Genomic DNA, 12,590 nt, shown 5'->3' with positions numbered 1-12,590 from the left:
GAAAATAAAACTCAAATGAAAACAAAATAAAGAGAAACTAAAAGATCAAATTATCCTCATCCTCATCTTTCTTTTGCCAAAGTCGACAGAAACTCGAACCAGATCTAGGCAAAGTCTTCCACAAATAATTCTAACCATTACAAAATAAAAATTTTATATTGGACTGTCTTCATCAATTGAAAGGCAGACAATATAAAAAATTAAGGTGATAATATTTTTATAATATTTGTCATTGATTGCTAGTATTTTTATATGGGTGCTCTCGAAAACAATGTAAAAAGCCTACTTTCTAATTGAATATCAAGGAACCCAATGTAAAAAGTCATTTGCATTTTTTTTTTAACAAAAAAATTCAACTCAATTTTTACATTAGGTGCTTGCTTTTAATTTTTTTTAAATTGCCTTTTCTACAGTGAATGTCTGACGCACCTGATGTAAAACGTTCATTTAAAAAAAATTATGATAAATGAGAGATAACTTTGCCAATACATTTTATGTTAGATGAGAGATGACTTTACAAAAAAAAATTATGTTAATAAATAAAAGGAGTAAAATAAATTATTTTTGTATACGTTAGGTTGCTTAAATTTTGAACTAATATTAACTAAGTGAAAATGCTCATATTTTGAATTAGAGGGAATAATTGGTTAACTTTTTTTTATAAAAAATCAATTAATCAAAAAAATCAGTTTACGATACGCAAAAGTTGGCAAGAATTCTAAAAGAAAAGGGGAGTTTAAAAGCTAAGAATTCCGATAAACATTAAATGAAATAGAAAAAAAAGAATAAAAGTATAAATTTAATCATGTATTATTTTTTTCAGAAGTATTTGGTGACATAAATTATTAAGTGGTGTGAAATAAACTCTTAATTTAAAAAATGAAGCATCTATTAGTTCGTCATTAACTTTACATAACGAATATTATGTGGAGCCCATGATAATAAGTGTCACTTTGCAAGCATGACATGTCAACATGTATAAATGTGTAAATTTAATCACAAACTATTTTTTGAGGAACATTGGATAGTTTCTTCTGTAAAAATTGAACCATCCAATACCTTCTTACCAATTTTGATCAAATATTATTTATTTTTATAATTATGAGACTCACAATGTGTTAATTTCTCTAATTTTCTTGCCTTTGTTTTCAGTCTTAGTTCGAGAAAAAGATATTCAAAAAATTCTTATCTGAAAACATTTATGAGGATAATGTTAATAAAGTAAAAGTTTGATTTTACTACGTGTGAGAGAAGTTTGATTCTAGCTTGATTTAATTATAAATCATTTCTTCTACTTTGCTTGCATCATATTTGTGAATGTTAAGAAAATTGGGAAGATTGACACATTATGGGTTTTATAAATATGAAAGTAAATAGTATTTAATCAAAATTAATGAAAATGTGTTGGATAGTCTTTTTTTTTATAGTAAAGGTGACTTGGTGCTCCTCAAAAAATAATTTGTGACTAAATTTATACCATTACACATGTTAATGTGAAGTGTTACGTGTCATTATGAGCATTACATAACATCCATTAGATGAAATTAACAGCAGGTTACTAAATGTATTATTTTTAAAAGTTGAGAGTTTATTTCACCTTACTTAATAGTTTAGACCACTAAATATTCTTAAAAAAATAATTCATAATCAAATTTGTTATTTTACTAGGAAAAAAAAACTGGCACATGAATAACTTGCCTTTTATGAAATAATAATTGTCCTTGCAGGGCTTGGACAAAACAAGGAAAAAAGATGAAACTTCATCCTTCTCTTTCATTTTCTTGCACCAACCTCCTCCTCCTCAACATTTTCTCCCACCATATTTATTTTTTGTTTTTAAAATTGGCCTTCATTTTTCTCTGATCTCACGCAATGCTTCTCTCCCCCCCTTCCCCATCTCTAATAATGGAAGAATGATAATAAAGTATTAAATTAAAAGTTTTATAACAATTAAATTCTTGATAATTTTTTTAAAAATAAATTATAAATGATAATTTAGACAATTATAAACATGAATCCCAATTATAAAAGATTTTTTTGACTAAATGGATTTTTTTCCTTATTTTATATATTCTTTTGCAAAAAAAAAATTTTGGGGGGTTTTTGGGATGAAATTTTAATGAAATTCTTCAGACATTTACATTCATTTAACATTATTGAACTTGAAAAATGAGGCTTCACCCTCAAAATCTTGAATTTCCAAAAAAATCAACAAAAGAATCTTATCTTACATTCTCCAATGACTTGATGGGTTCACTCTCAAAATTAAATTATTGCTTGAAAGGTGAAATAAATAAACATTGAATTATAATTTGAAAACAATGGAAAATAACAGAAAAATAAAAATAAATGCACAAATCATGACCTGGCATTTTTTTTTTTAAGTATCCTAAGTAGCCATTCTTTAAAAAAGGGGGCGTTCATACAAGTGTAACTACACACAAGCACACGCACATAAAAGTAATAATAATTTTGGAGGAATCACACTGCAGGCCTCAAAAAGAGTAAAAAATTGCATTGCAGGTCCAATATATTTATTATCACACTACAAGCCCAAAGACCTTTATTGCAATTCTTTTGGGGAGCAAAAGCATAATTTTGCCATTATATAATTTGAAAACTTAAATTATATACAACCCAATGTCCATGCTTGTTTGGTTGATAACTAGGTTTAATAAAATATACAAGTGACATAGATAATATGCAACACAATAATCATAATGTACAATATGATGTTTATGCATTTTCAACTAAATGTCCATGTGTGGACACACATGAAAATTGTGTCGAGGTTCTATGAACATTGTATTGTACATTCATGAATATTATATTGTATATGCTTTATATGACTTTATTTTAATTAATCTATAGATCAATTAGATATATATGGACATTATGTTGAGAATTTATAAATATCATGTTATACATTCATGGACATTGTATTTTACATGATCTATGTGATGTATATTATAACTTATAAATCAACTGGACATACATGGATATCGTGTTGTGCATTTGTGAATATTGTGTTGTACATAATTTGAATTTTAAAATTACATAAGAACAAAATTATATTTTTACTCTAAAAAAAATTACAATAAGAATCCTTGAACCTGCATTACAATATTAAAATGTATTAGGCTCCAAGTAAAATTTTTTGTTATTTTAAGGCTTGTTGTGCGTTTCTTCCAACAATAATTTTCCTAGCCACCTAATAATGGAACCCACAACTTTCCTTTTTCATGGGGGTTAAGGAATACCTCTGAACTGACATGTTTTTGACATGACCTACCGTCCTTAATTTGACAATTTACCCAACAAGTGGTAACGTGGAGAATGCATCTTCACAACCATAAGAATTTTGATGTGACTTACCTCTTAAAATTCCATGGCATGTTAATCTGTTGAAAAAGACAAAACGATTTTGAGAAGTTACTTGAAAAGAAAAAAATTGAAAATAATAAGCATTCTATTCATTTGGTTGGAAATGAGAGCGACCCTCCAAAATGCAACAAGAGAATAAATGCATAAAAAAATAGCACAATCACAACGCATCTAAATTCAATATTTAAATTTAAGTCTTTTCTTTACATTAAATTTAACTTTTTCTGATGTAAAATAGAAAGAAACACCTACTTACTACCAATCCTATTTTTCCTTCCTTACTATAGAGACACTCATCCTATAAATACATACATACATATATACATATTGATGTACCTTTTGACTATTGGTTTTGGCACTTGGCAGCATCATATTGCATATGAATTTTTCATTTTTCCCCCTACTCTCAAGTAGATTACTTGCCAGCTGACTTCTTTTCTTGTACTAATCATGGGTGGTGAAGATTTTCACTTGATAAGTTATTATTGTACATATGCCGAGCAAAAATTCAATTTTGATAAGGACATGACAACATAATGCTTCCTCACGAAATTTCTTTTTCACATGCTTCAATTTATACTTCTAATTCATTCATTCCTCTAAGTTGTTTCCTTCACAAAACTGAGATCTGTACCGCAAACGGCCTCCAGGGAAATGCAATATTGAGCACCAAGTGAGACATGTTCTCAGTTGAACAGTTAGTAGAAATAATAATGGATTTGATTGTGATGTGTTTTGATTGTGTACAGAAGAATGCATTTCATTGTGTGAGATCAAAAAGAATTGGGGTTGCAATTCTTTCTAGCAACTCTGAAATCAATATGCCACTGAAGATCAGCATCTTCAACATTTGAATGAGGCCTTCAAGTAATATCTCAGCAAAATACTGTTTATTTATTCATATATAAATATAAATACAGACAATATGACCAGCAAAAAAAAAGATTAAATGATAAACAAACTTAGGCTATTTTGTTACAGAATGAGGATGTACACATAATCTTACTACTGTTCATATATTTTTACCCTCCTCAACTTTTATGTAGTTTTATTCTTTTTTACAGGCTCTTGCATAATGCCAACCCACACAGACAAAAGCATTGATAAGGGACTATAACCTGAATGAATCCAAATTACTTACGAGTCTGGATGCATTTGGTTTAACTTTTTAGCATATCAGATTGGATGGCTCTTTGGCTATCTCTAATTATGCTATTTTTTGCTTATTCATGATATAAAGGATTTTTAATATAACCTTTATTAATAAATATAAGAAAAACACAATCTTTGGTCTTTATAGTTTCATTAAATTTTGCTTTTCGTTCTTACAATTTTTTCTAAGTGTTTTCAATCTCTATAGCTTTAACAAGAATGAATGACGTTTGTTTCCCAAGTAAAAATGTTAAATTATATGGATTATAATGATTGAAAACACTGAAAAAAAGCTATAAAGATTAAAAAAAAATTAATAAAACTATAAGAACTAATGATTGTGTTTTCCCATAAATATATATATATATATATATAAAGAAACTGGAAATCGGATTTTCTTCGCCTAACATTGCATCTATCTACCTCTCACTTCTTATATTCTTATTGATAAACCAGTGGCTTCAGCCGAGAGAAAATATTCGTCGCCTTGTCCTGTTCTGATACATAACACATTTTCCAGCTCCACCCGATTAGCGTCTTCAGTATGGTCTTTTTATTTTATGAGAACCTAATGTGAACCCTTTATAGAATTATAGCATTTGTGTCTCATTAGTTCTGAAAATTCAGAAAGAATACAATTTGACAGACAACAAAGGTAATGCAAAGGGAAACTTAGATAAAATTCAATATACAATTTATTAAGGTTTGGTCCCCAGAGCCAGAGTGAATCCTAGATACATCTGAGTCTAGACCTACATCTAATACTACTGGCCTATTTAACCACGGCTTGTTTCTTATAAATAGACCCGAATGTAATATTAATCAAGATGATGAGACAATAATGAGTATATGGGAAATAAACTCATCAAAACGGATATAGTACTCATTGGAGGGACAGCAACATCAGATCTAGTGAGATGATTCACCCTTTATGATTGTTTCCCAGTAAGCATCATCCCATTGGTCTCTGTAATTGTCTTCCATGTTGCTTATCTTTGTGATGCTCTCTACATACATTTTTTCTCGCCACTCATCCACTGGAGGCAACCCTGCTTCTTCAGCAAGCCACTTGCTGTACCCAACCTGAAAGAAGGATTTGAAATTATGTAAAATTAATCGGCTAGAAAGTCATGAACTCCGCAGAACTTTATGAATGGCCATATGTATTTGATCTATATGAAAAGTTTCCAGACATGAGACAAGGTGCATATAATTTTGTTTCAATCTACAAGCCAGCCGAACGAATAAACCAACCTGAACCGACATGTGTAAACAAATTACTTAAAAAGATCTAATCATGCATTAGATATGAATCTAATACAGCTAACACTTGAAAATAGAACCACAGATGAATGAATCTTCTTGATGGGATTTTCCCTTTTTTTTTCACATGAATAATATAGTTGACATATAGTTTATAGGATTACTTTTTCAGAATATAATACTAAAGGTATTTAGGATATATACTTTTGATATTTTAGGAAATGCCGTTAAATGGAAAGTTCAAGCAAGTAAAATTGTATAAATAATAATATGCATGATTTTTTTTTTTTTTTTATAACACAGACATGAATACCTCCTTAAAATGCAAGTAATGAGTGAAGTGCTTGGGAATCCCATTCTTCTCCATTTGTTGACAGTATTCTTCAACGTACTTCATCATCTCCTTTTCCGTTGGTATAGGGACTTTACCAGATAAAACTCGCGCCACCCACTTGGATTGCAATTCCAATGTTTGGAAGATGATGTCCTGTTCAGAGTATAAATCAAGGTGGACAGCAAAGTTTGAAAGGTCACTTTATATTTCTTAGCTTATCAGTTATAGAATTAAAATGAAATGTGACACATTTATTATGGTAAAATATCTTGAACAAGTTGTAAGTAGATCAGGCCTGTAAAATATAGGCGAACCGAACAATCATAAGCACATATGTAAGCATCTTGGCATTCTTTTCAATGGGATCCTAGAATTGGCAAGTTTGCCTGTTCATTAAGAATTGAATTAATCTGCTTACCTGTTATAAAATGATCTATCTATGAGGTTCTCTTTACATGTGCTGGACTTATTTCTTCATATGAATGTACATACATTAAATTATACATGGATGGAGTTCCAAAAACAAGCTATTTTTTATCAGACACACTTACTAATGCTTTGTTGAAGAGTTTTTTCCTCTCTTCTATGAAAAATCAAAGGGCATTATAAGAACAATTTACATTGAAGAAAGGGGGGAAAGGAGAAAAGCAAAAGAAGAAGTTACCAGTGACCTTTTCAGGTATGCCGATGAAAGAGAGCCAAGGAGCTAATGCAGGAGGAAACACGTGCTTGTATAATGGCCCAACACGATTGTCATCAATGGTTACTATTCCATTAGTTTCAAGGAATGGATAGTGGTACTTGTATCTGTAAAATAATGCCACAAAAAAGTGACTTTAAATTGGTTCTTTTAGGCAAGTAACAGCTTACATCAAGTAAAAGAGTCCTCATTATAGGCATAGCTTCCGAAAATGATATACTGTACATATATACTGACCCAGTACAGTAGAATATGACATCAGCAGAAACAGATGATCCATCCTCAAACATAATCATGCCATCTTCAGATACACATCTCACCTGTGAAGAAAAGTGGCCATGGAGATCAATAAGCAAGATATTAACAAGAAAAAAAAGCTGAATCAAAAGTGTCTTAGATTTAACTTTTGCTCGTTATTCCATATTGGAGGTATATATAACAACCTATCTATCCCTGGGAAAAAATGATTAAGCAGCACTGGCTTGTCCAGATTGTCAAAGGAAATTTTTATAAATTAAAAAGAAAAAATTCTAATATTTACATGCGTCGAGCATGCAAGAATGACATTACTAAAGAAGATTTTGTTTTATAAATGTAACGTATTTATAATTAGAAATAAATAAGTCATAAGGATAATTGTTTCACATACCATGGTATGCTGCCATATATTATCATGATAGGCTAACTTCATAGCCTTTACATTTGTACTTCTTGTTGCTATGTGAACCTCCTTAGCTACTTTCGCAATATCTCTTGAGATATCAAAGGCACTGGGTCCAAATCCAATTACGACCACGCTCTGTTAGGAGGAGATTATTTAACAATGAATTATCACTACATATGCATCCACTATCTACTTAAAATATAGTATACTAGTACGCTGTAAAAAAATTGAAAAAAATAACTATGCGCATAGCACCAATAAGTGCTTTCACAAATGAAGTTCTTTTAATGAACCAGTGTATTAAATGAAAAAAAAATATGTAGAAAAAAAAAAGAGGAGCTGTGAAGATCTGGATATATCATAAAAGATTATTTTAGCATATACAGTGAAAAAAATGAAGTGAATCAATACATTAGAAGTCCAAGAATGAAATAACATATGATGACAAATTTCACATCGCAAAATAAACGGTGAATGAGCAAGATCTACACACACCAAAAAGTGGCAAAATACTAGTGGTTCACGGGTATGTTAGAAGAGAAAATAAAAAAAAAGATATATACTTTCCTCAACGTCAAGCATCATAACTCAAATAACCTATAAAGGAGCTTTTTAATCCATACAGATTCTGAGCCGAGGAATCCACGTGATGCAATACATGACGTGGTAGTTAGGAATCAAAAGATTCTGATACTAATTAATAGGGAAATTTTCAAATAATGACTAGGGAAGTGAAAATAATTACCACGTGATATATCAGAATCTTTTGATTCCTAACAACTAACAAGGGCCTCCTAAGTCCTAATCAACCAATTCCCTTGACCAATTCCTAACTACCATGTAACATAGACAGGGTCGGGCTAACACTTTAAAGAACACAAACAAGGAAAAAAATATAGAAATGTTAGAACATGTTTGTTTCAACTTTTTTTACAGGTAAAAATATTTTTTAAAATACTTGAGATATTTTAAGATGTTTGTTTAATTTTTTTAAAAAAAGATTTCTCACTATCTCCAGAAGTTATTTTTGAATCCTGGTTAAAAAAAGAAGTTATTTTTGAATCATTTCTTATTTTTTATAAATATAAATTAAACTAGGCTCCATTGATAAGAGAGAATATGACCTTGCTTGGTTCTATTGCCTGTTCTTAAAAAATTCTGAAGAATAGATAGGCACTGTCACTTTGAAGGATCCAGTTTCGCTTCTAACCACAGTGATGAGAACCAATTTAGAGACAGTCCAGTTTGGATATAATTTTATTTTTATATTTTTAATAAATTATTATTTTAATAGGTACGTAATTTAAAATAAAGATAATTTTATAATTGTCACTCCATAAAAAAAATTTAAATTATAAAATTGCATGTTAAAAATTAAAAAAAATTATATATAAGTTAGGTGGAACAAACTTATTTATAAATAAATCCTGCAAAATTCAAAAACTACAATTAAATTTCTTGAGATTTGAGTATAATTTTAAATTAAAATAAAAAAATAATGATGCCCTTATTAAACATATACATCATATCATTAAAATAATTTATAATTATAACTTTAACTTTTTACAACTGTAATTTTACATATCTAATAATTAAAATAATTATTTTAACTATTAATATGTAAAGTTACAATTGTAAAAATTAAGGTTATAGTTATAAATTACTAATGATATATTTATAAATAATTAATGTTAAACTTTGTGAGAAACACATGATTGCTTAATTATTGAATATATAAAATTATAATTATAAAAAGTGAAAATTATAGTTATCAATTAATTATTTGATTGACATATATAATGTATGTTTAATAAAAATATTATTATCGTCACAGTTTAATTTTAAATTAGACTTAAGTTTTATGAACTTAATTGTGATTTCTGAATTTTATAAAAATTATTTATAAATAAATTTATTCTATGTGATTTATATATAATTTTTTTAAAAAAATTTTAAATTTATTTTTAAATAGCTCAGATGTGATTAGTAATTACAGTGATTGACATCAAACTCTTCCTTGCTTCGAAAGGATGAAAGTATGAGATAGATTTCACAGTACCTGATCGCGAAATGGTTCGGGTACCCTGTAGTTGTGGCTGTGAATCTGGTTTCCTGACCACTTCTCAACGCCTGAAACTCATGATTCACAGAAATGTAAAACCCATTGATCAATTCAACTTTTTGCAGCGAACTAGATACGAGGTTTTGAATTTGATTTGAACCATGCCCTGATTATACCATTTCTCGCTCAACATTCAATCTAGAATCAACAGACCAATCCAACCTTTACCTGGAATTTTAGCTATTCTTGGTTCTGTGAAGTGACCGGAACACACAACAACTGCTTGAAAAAAGTCCTGAAACAAAGAATCACCACCACGACTCTTTGATTGAATAACCCATTTGTCATTCCTCGCATCGACTCGCTCGATTCGAAGGACCTCCCTATTGAATCGAATCAGCTCGCCAATCCCGAAGTCATCAGCGAACTTGTTCAGAAACCAGAGCACCTCCTCGTGACCCGGAAAAGTTCTCGGATCCCCATTTTCGCGATTTTCGGGAAACGGGTAGTCCAGAAAACCCATTAACGGTCTGGGAAGATTGGTGCGCAGAGAGAGGTATAGGCTACTGTGGACGACTTCCCGCGTCGGGTCAATGCCTAGTGGGTCGGATTCGGTTCGTGGATCGTACTTCCAGGTACCTCCGATTTGATCGCTTTTCTCGAAGACGACGACCGTGTGGCCTTCGCGCAGAAGCTCGCGGGCAGCGCAGAGACCGGCAACGCCGGCTCCGATTACTGCGACAGTCGCGGATTGGACCATCTGTTGAGTTTAGTACAATAATGGAGCTCGGTCACGAGTACGAAACAGAGCATCCATTGAGGCCTTTTGATGATGCCCTTTCGATTTGGTGAAGAAACGGACAAAAGAGAAGACAAAAATGATTTCTCTACCTGGAATTCTATAGCCTCCATAGGTAACTGGTGGTAGTCCATGAGGACGAAACCCCGTCATGAAGTAGCTATTTAGCTAAAGCTAAATTATTTATTTGACACTGTCTCTGCATCTCAAATTATAAAATAATTTTGGAGTCATCTTGTTATTCCATATTATTCTTCAGGATAATCTGTCGAGTTTAGTACAATAATAGAGCTCGGTCACGATTACGAAACAGAGAATCCATTTCGGCCTTTTGATGATGCTCTTTCGATTTACTGATGAAACGGACAAAAGAGAAGACAGAAATAATTTCTCTACCTGAATTCTATAGCCTCCATTGGTAACTGGTGATAGTCCATGAGGACGAAACTTCGCCATGAAGAAGCTATTTAGCTAAAGCTATAGAATCTAACTTTTTGGCCAACTAGCTAAATATAATTATCTATTTTAAAAAATTAAATCTAATTATTTATTAGATATTATTTAAATTTTTTTGTCTCAAATTATAAAATAATTTTACTATTTTCAATTATTCTCTCCCCATTATAATATAAAATATTTTATAAAAATTTTATTTAATTTAAAATATAAGATATTGAGTAGCTTTAATAATTAATTTTTTAAATATATTCCTTCTTTATTTATTACTTTTTCTAAAAAATAATACATTAAAATTTTAATTATCATTGTTAAAGTATTTTTAAAGGGTATTTAATTTGAATATAATTGAAAAGAATAATTTTTTTTAAGAAATTAAGATTCTGGCCAATATTTTTTTGAGAGTTATGAATTAGTTATAAATGTCCTATATTTTGATCCAAAGAGAGTATAAGATAATTTGAGACAAGATTATGGATATCAATAAAACACAATAATGACATTATAGTTTACCAATTTACATTTTCAATAATTATTATGTTATAATATCATTTTAATATTTTTTCACTTGAAATGTAATATTAAAAAATTATCATTAATGAAACCTTAATTTTTTTAAAATTATCTTATCTTTTAGGAGAAAAAATTCTTCCAATATTATTTTATAATTTGAGATAGAAAGAATATTATTTAATTAAATCTATCTTTAAAGCTCAAGTGGGTTAGATATAAAGGAGGAAGCTAATCTTTTATAATGTGATGAATCAATATTCAAATTTTTTTAGAAAAGATGCTTATATTTAATACCTGAGTTTTCAATAGAAAGATATTTATGAATAATAAAAAAATCAATTTGCATTTTTTCTTATTTCATTTGCTTTCTTGTCTTATTTTACTTCATTTTAAAATTATCTTTAGTTTAATTAATAATTTTTGTTCAATTAAAGCAACTTATTAAATAAGTACATGAAAAAATGTATAATTTTAAAAACAATTAATTAGGTATAATTCAATTAAAACTATCTTATAATACTTTTTTAAATAACTACCATGGTACAAAATATTTTGTTATGGTAAAAAAAATTAGATTAAATAAATAAGTATTATCATGATAGTGTTTCAAGTTAAAAATTATTTTAAAAAATTAATTATATTTGTCATGACAGACACTTTTCTATTATAATTGAGTTAATTAATTGTTTGGAAAAAATTTTGAAGATGTTATATAAGAGGGTATTTAAATATTATATAATGATCCATGCATCTCTTTTGCTAAAGTAAAACATTTTTTTATTGCTTACAGAGGAGGACAATTCTATTTAAAATATGCATTAAATAAAAAAAATTAAGTAAAATTTTGGTGCATCAAAATATATACTAGAACTCTTATTTTATATTTCATATAACTTTTTAAAAAAGATCCTACTATAGATAGAAGAATCTTATTTGAGTAATTTATTACTCCCTCCATCTCAAATTATAAAACACTTTTAAAAAAATTCAACCTCCTAAAATATAAGACATTTTAATAAAAATAATGTTTTATTAATGATACTTTTTTAAAATTATCCTTCTCTTATATTCTCTCTCTTCAATGTTATTTTATTAATGGAGTATTAAATAAAAGATATTTTTAAAAATTTATATTTTTATCTTGAAAATGTAAGATTTAGCATATTTAATAAGTTTTATTGTTACGTGAAATTTTATTTAAAAGTATTTTATAATTTAAAACGGAGGGAGTAGTATTTAGGTAAACACTTTTTTTTATTTGTA

The 12,590-nt window shown here is 29.0% G+C and overlaps 1 protein-coding gene across 3 annotated transcripts; it reads right to left on the bottom strand.

The window, feature by feature from the left end:
* Positions 1 to 5,192: 5,192 nt before the first annotated feature.
* Positions 5,193 to 10,693, bottom strand: LOC129315236 (flavin-containing monooxygenase FMO GS-OX-like 4). Of its 3 annotated transcripts, none has more exons than XM_054958817.1 (7): positions 9,788 to 10,605; positions 9,557 to 9,627; positions 7,483 to 7,632; positions 7,071 to 7,153; positions 6,805 to 6,940; positions 6,113 to 6,256; positions 5,193 to 5,619 (listed from the first exon to the last, which is right to left on the bottom strand). In XM_054958817.1, the coding sequence occupies exons 1-7, from the start codon at positions 10,317 to 10,319 to the stop codon at positions 5,446 to 5,448; spliced, it is 1,290 nt and encodes a 429-aa protein (XP_054814792.1). In that variant the 5' UTR covers positions 10,320 to 10,605; the 3' UTR covers positions 5,193 to 5,445. The 3 variants fall into 3 exon arrangements, 2 of the variants coding, with proteins under 2 accessions (XP_054814792.1, XP_054814791.1); XM_054958816.1 differs by having other exon boundaries at positions 6,113 to 6,286; positions 9,788 to 10,589; XR_008594421.1 differs by having other exon boundaries at positions 5,480 to 5,619; positions 6,113 to 6,286; positions 6,798 to 6,940; positions 9,788 to 10,693.
* Positions 10,694 to 12,590: the final 1,897 nt, after the last annotated feature.

This window comes from Prosopis cineraria, unplaced genomic scaffold (genome assembly GCF_029017545.1).
Source record: "Prosopis cineraria cultivar Desert tree isolate PC_DT_omini unplaced genomic scaffold, ASM2901754v1 PC7, whole genome shotgun sequence".
NCBI classification, from domain to species: domain Eukaryota; kingdom Viridiplantae; phylum Streptophyta; class Magnoliopsida; order Fabales; family Fabaceae; genus Prosopis; species Prosopis cineraria.
Note: the sequence above shows the minus strand (reverse complement) of the source record. Positions and strands in the feature narration are given on the sequence as shown.

What these genes read in the sequence shown, in the direction of transcription:
- LOC129315236 (XM_054958816.1), bottom strand. Translation starts at nt 10,319, where the DNA reads ATGGTCCAATCCGCGACTGTCGCAGTAATCGGAGCCGGCGTTGCCGGT. An exon ending in CCGAACCATTTCGCGATCAG is followed by an intron (nt 7,633 to 9,556) that starts GTACTGTGAAAT and finishes TCCTCCTAACAG; the next exon opens with AGCGTGGTCGTAATTGGATT. An exon ending in ATATATGGCAGCATACCATG is followed by an intron (nt 7,154 to 7,482) that starts GTATGTGAAACA and finishes TTTTCTTCACAG; the next exon opens with GTGAGATGTGTATCTGAAGA.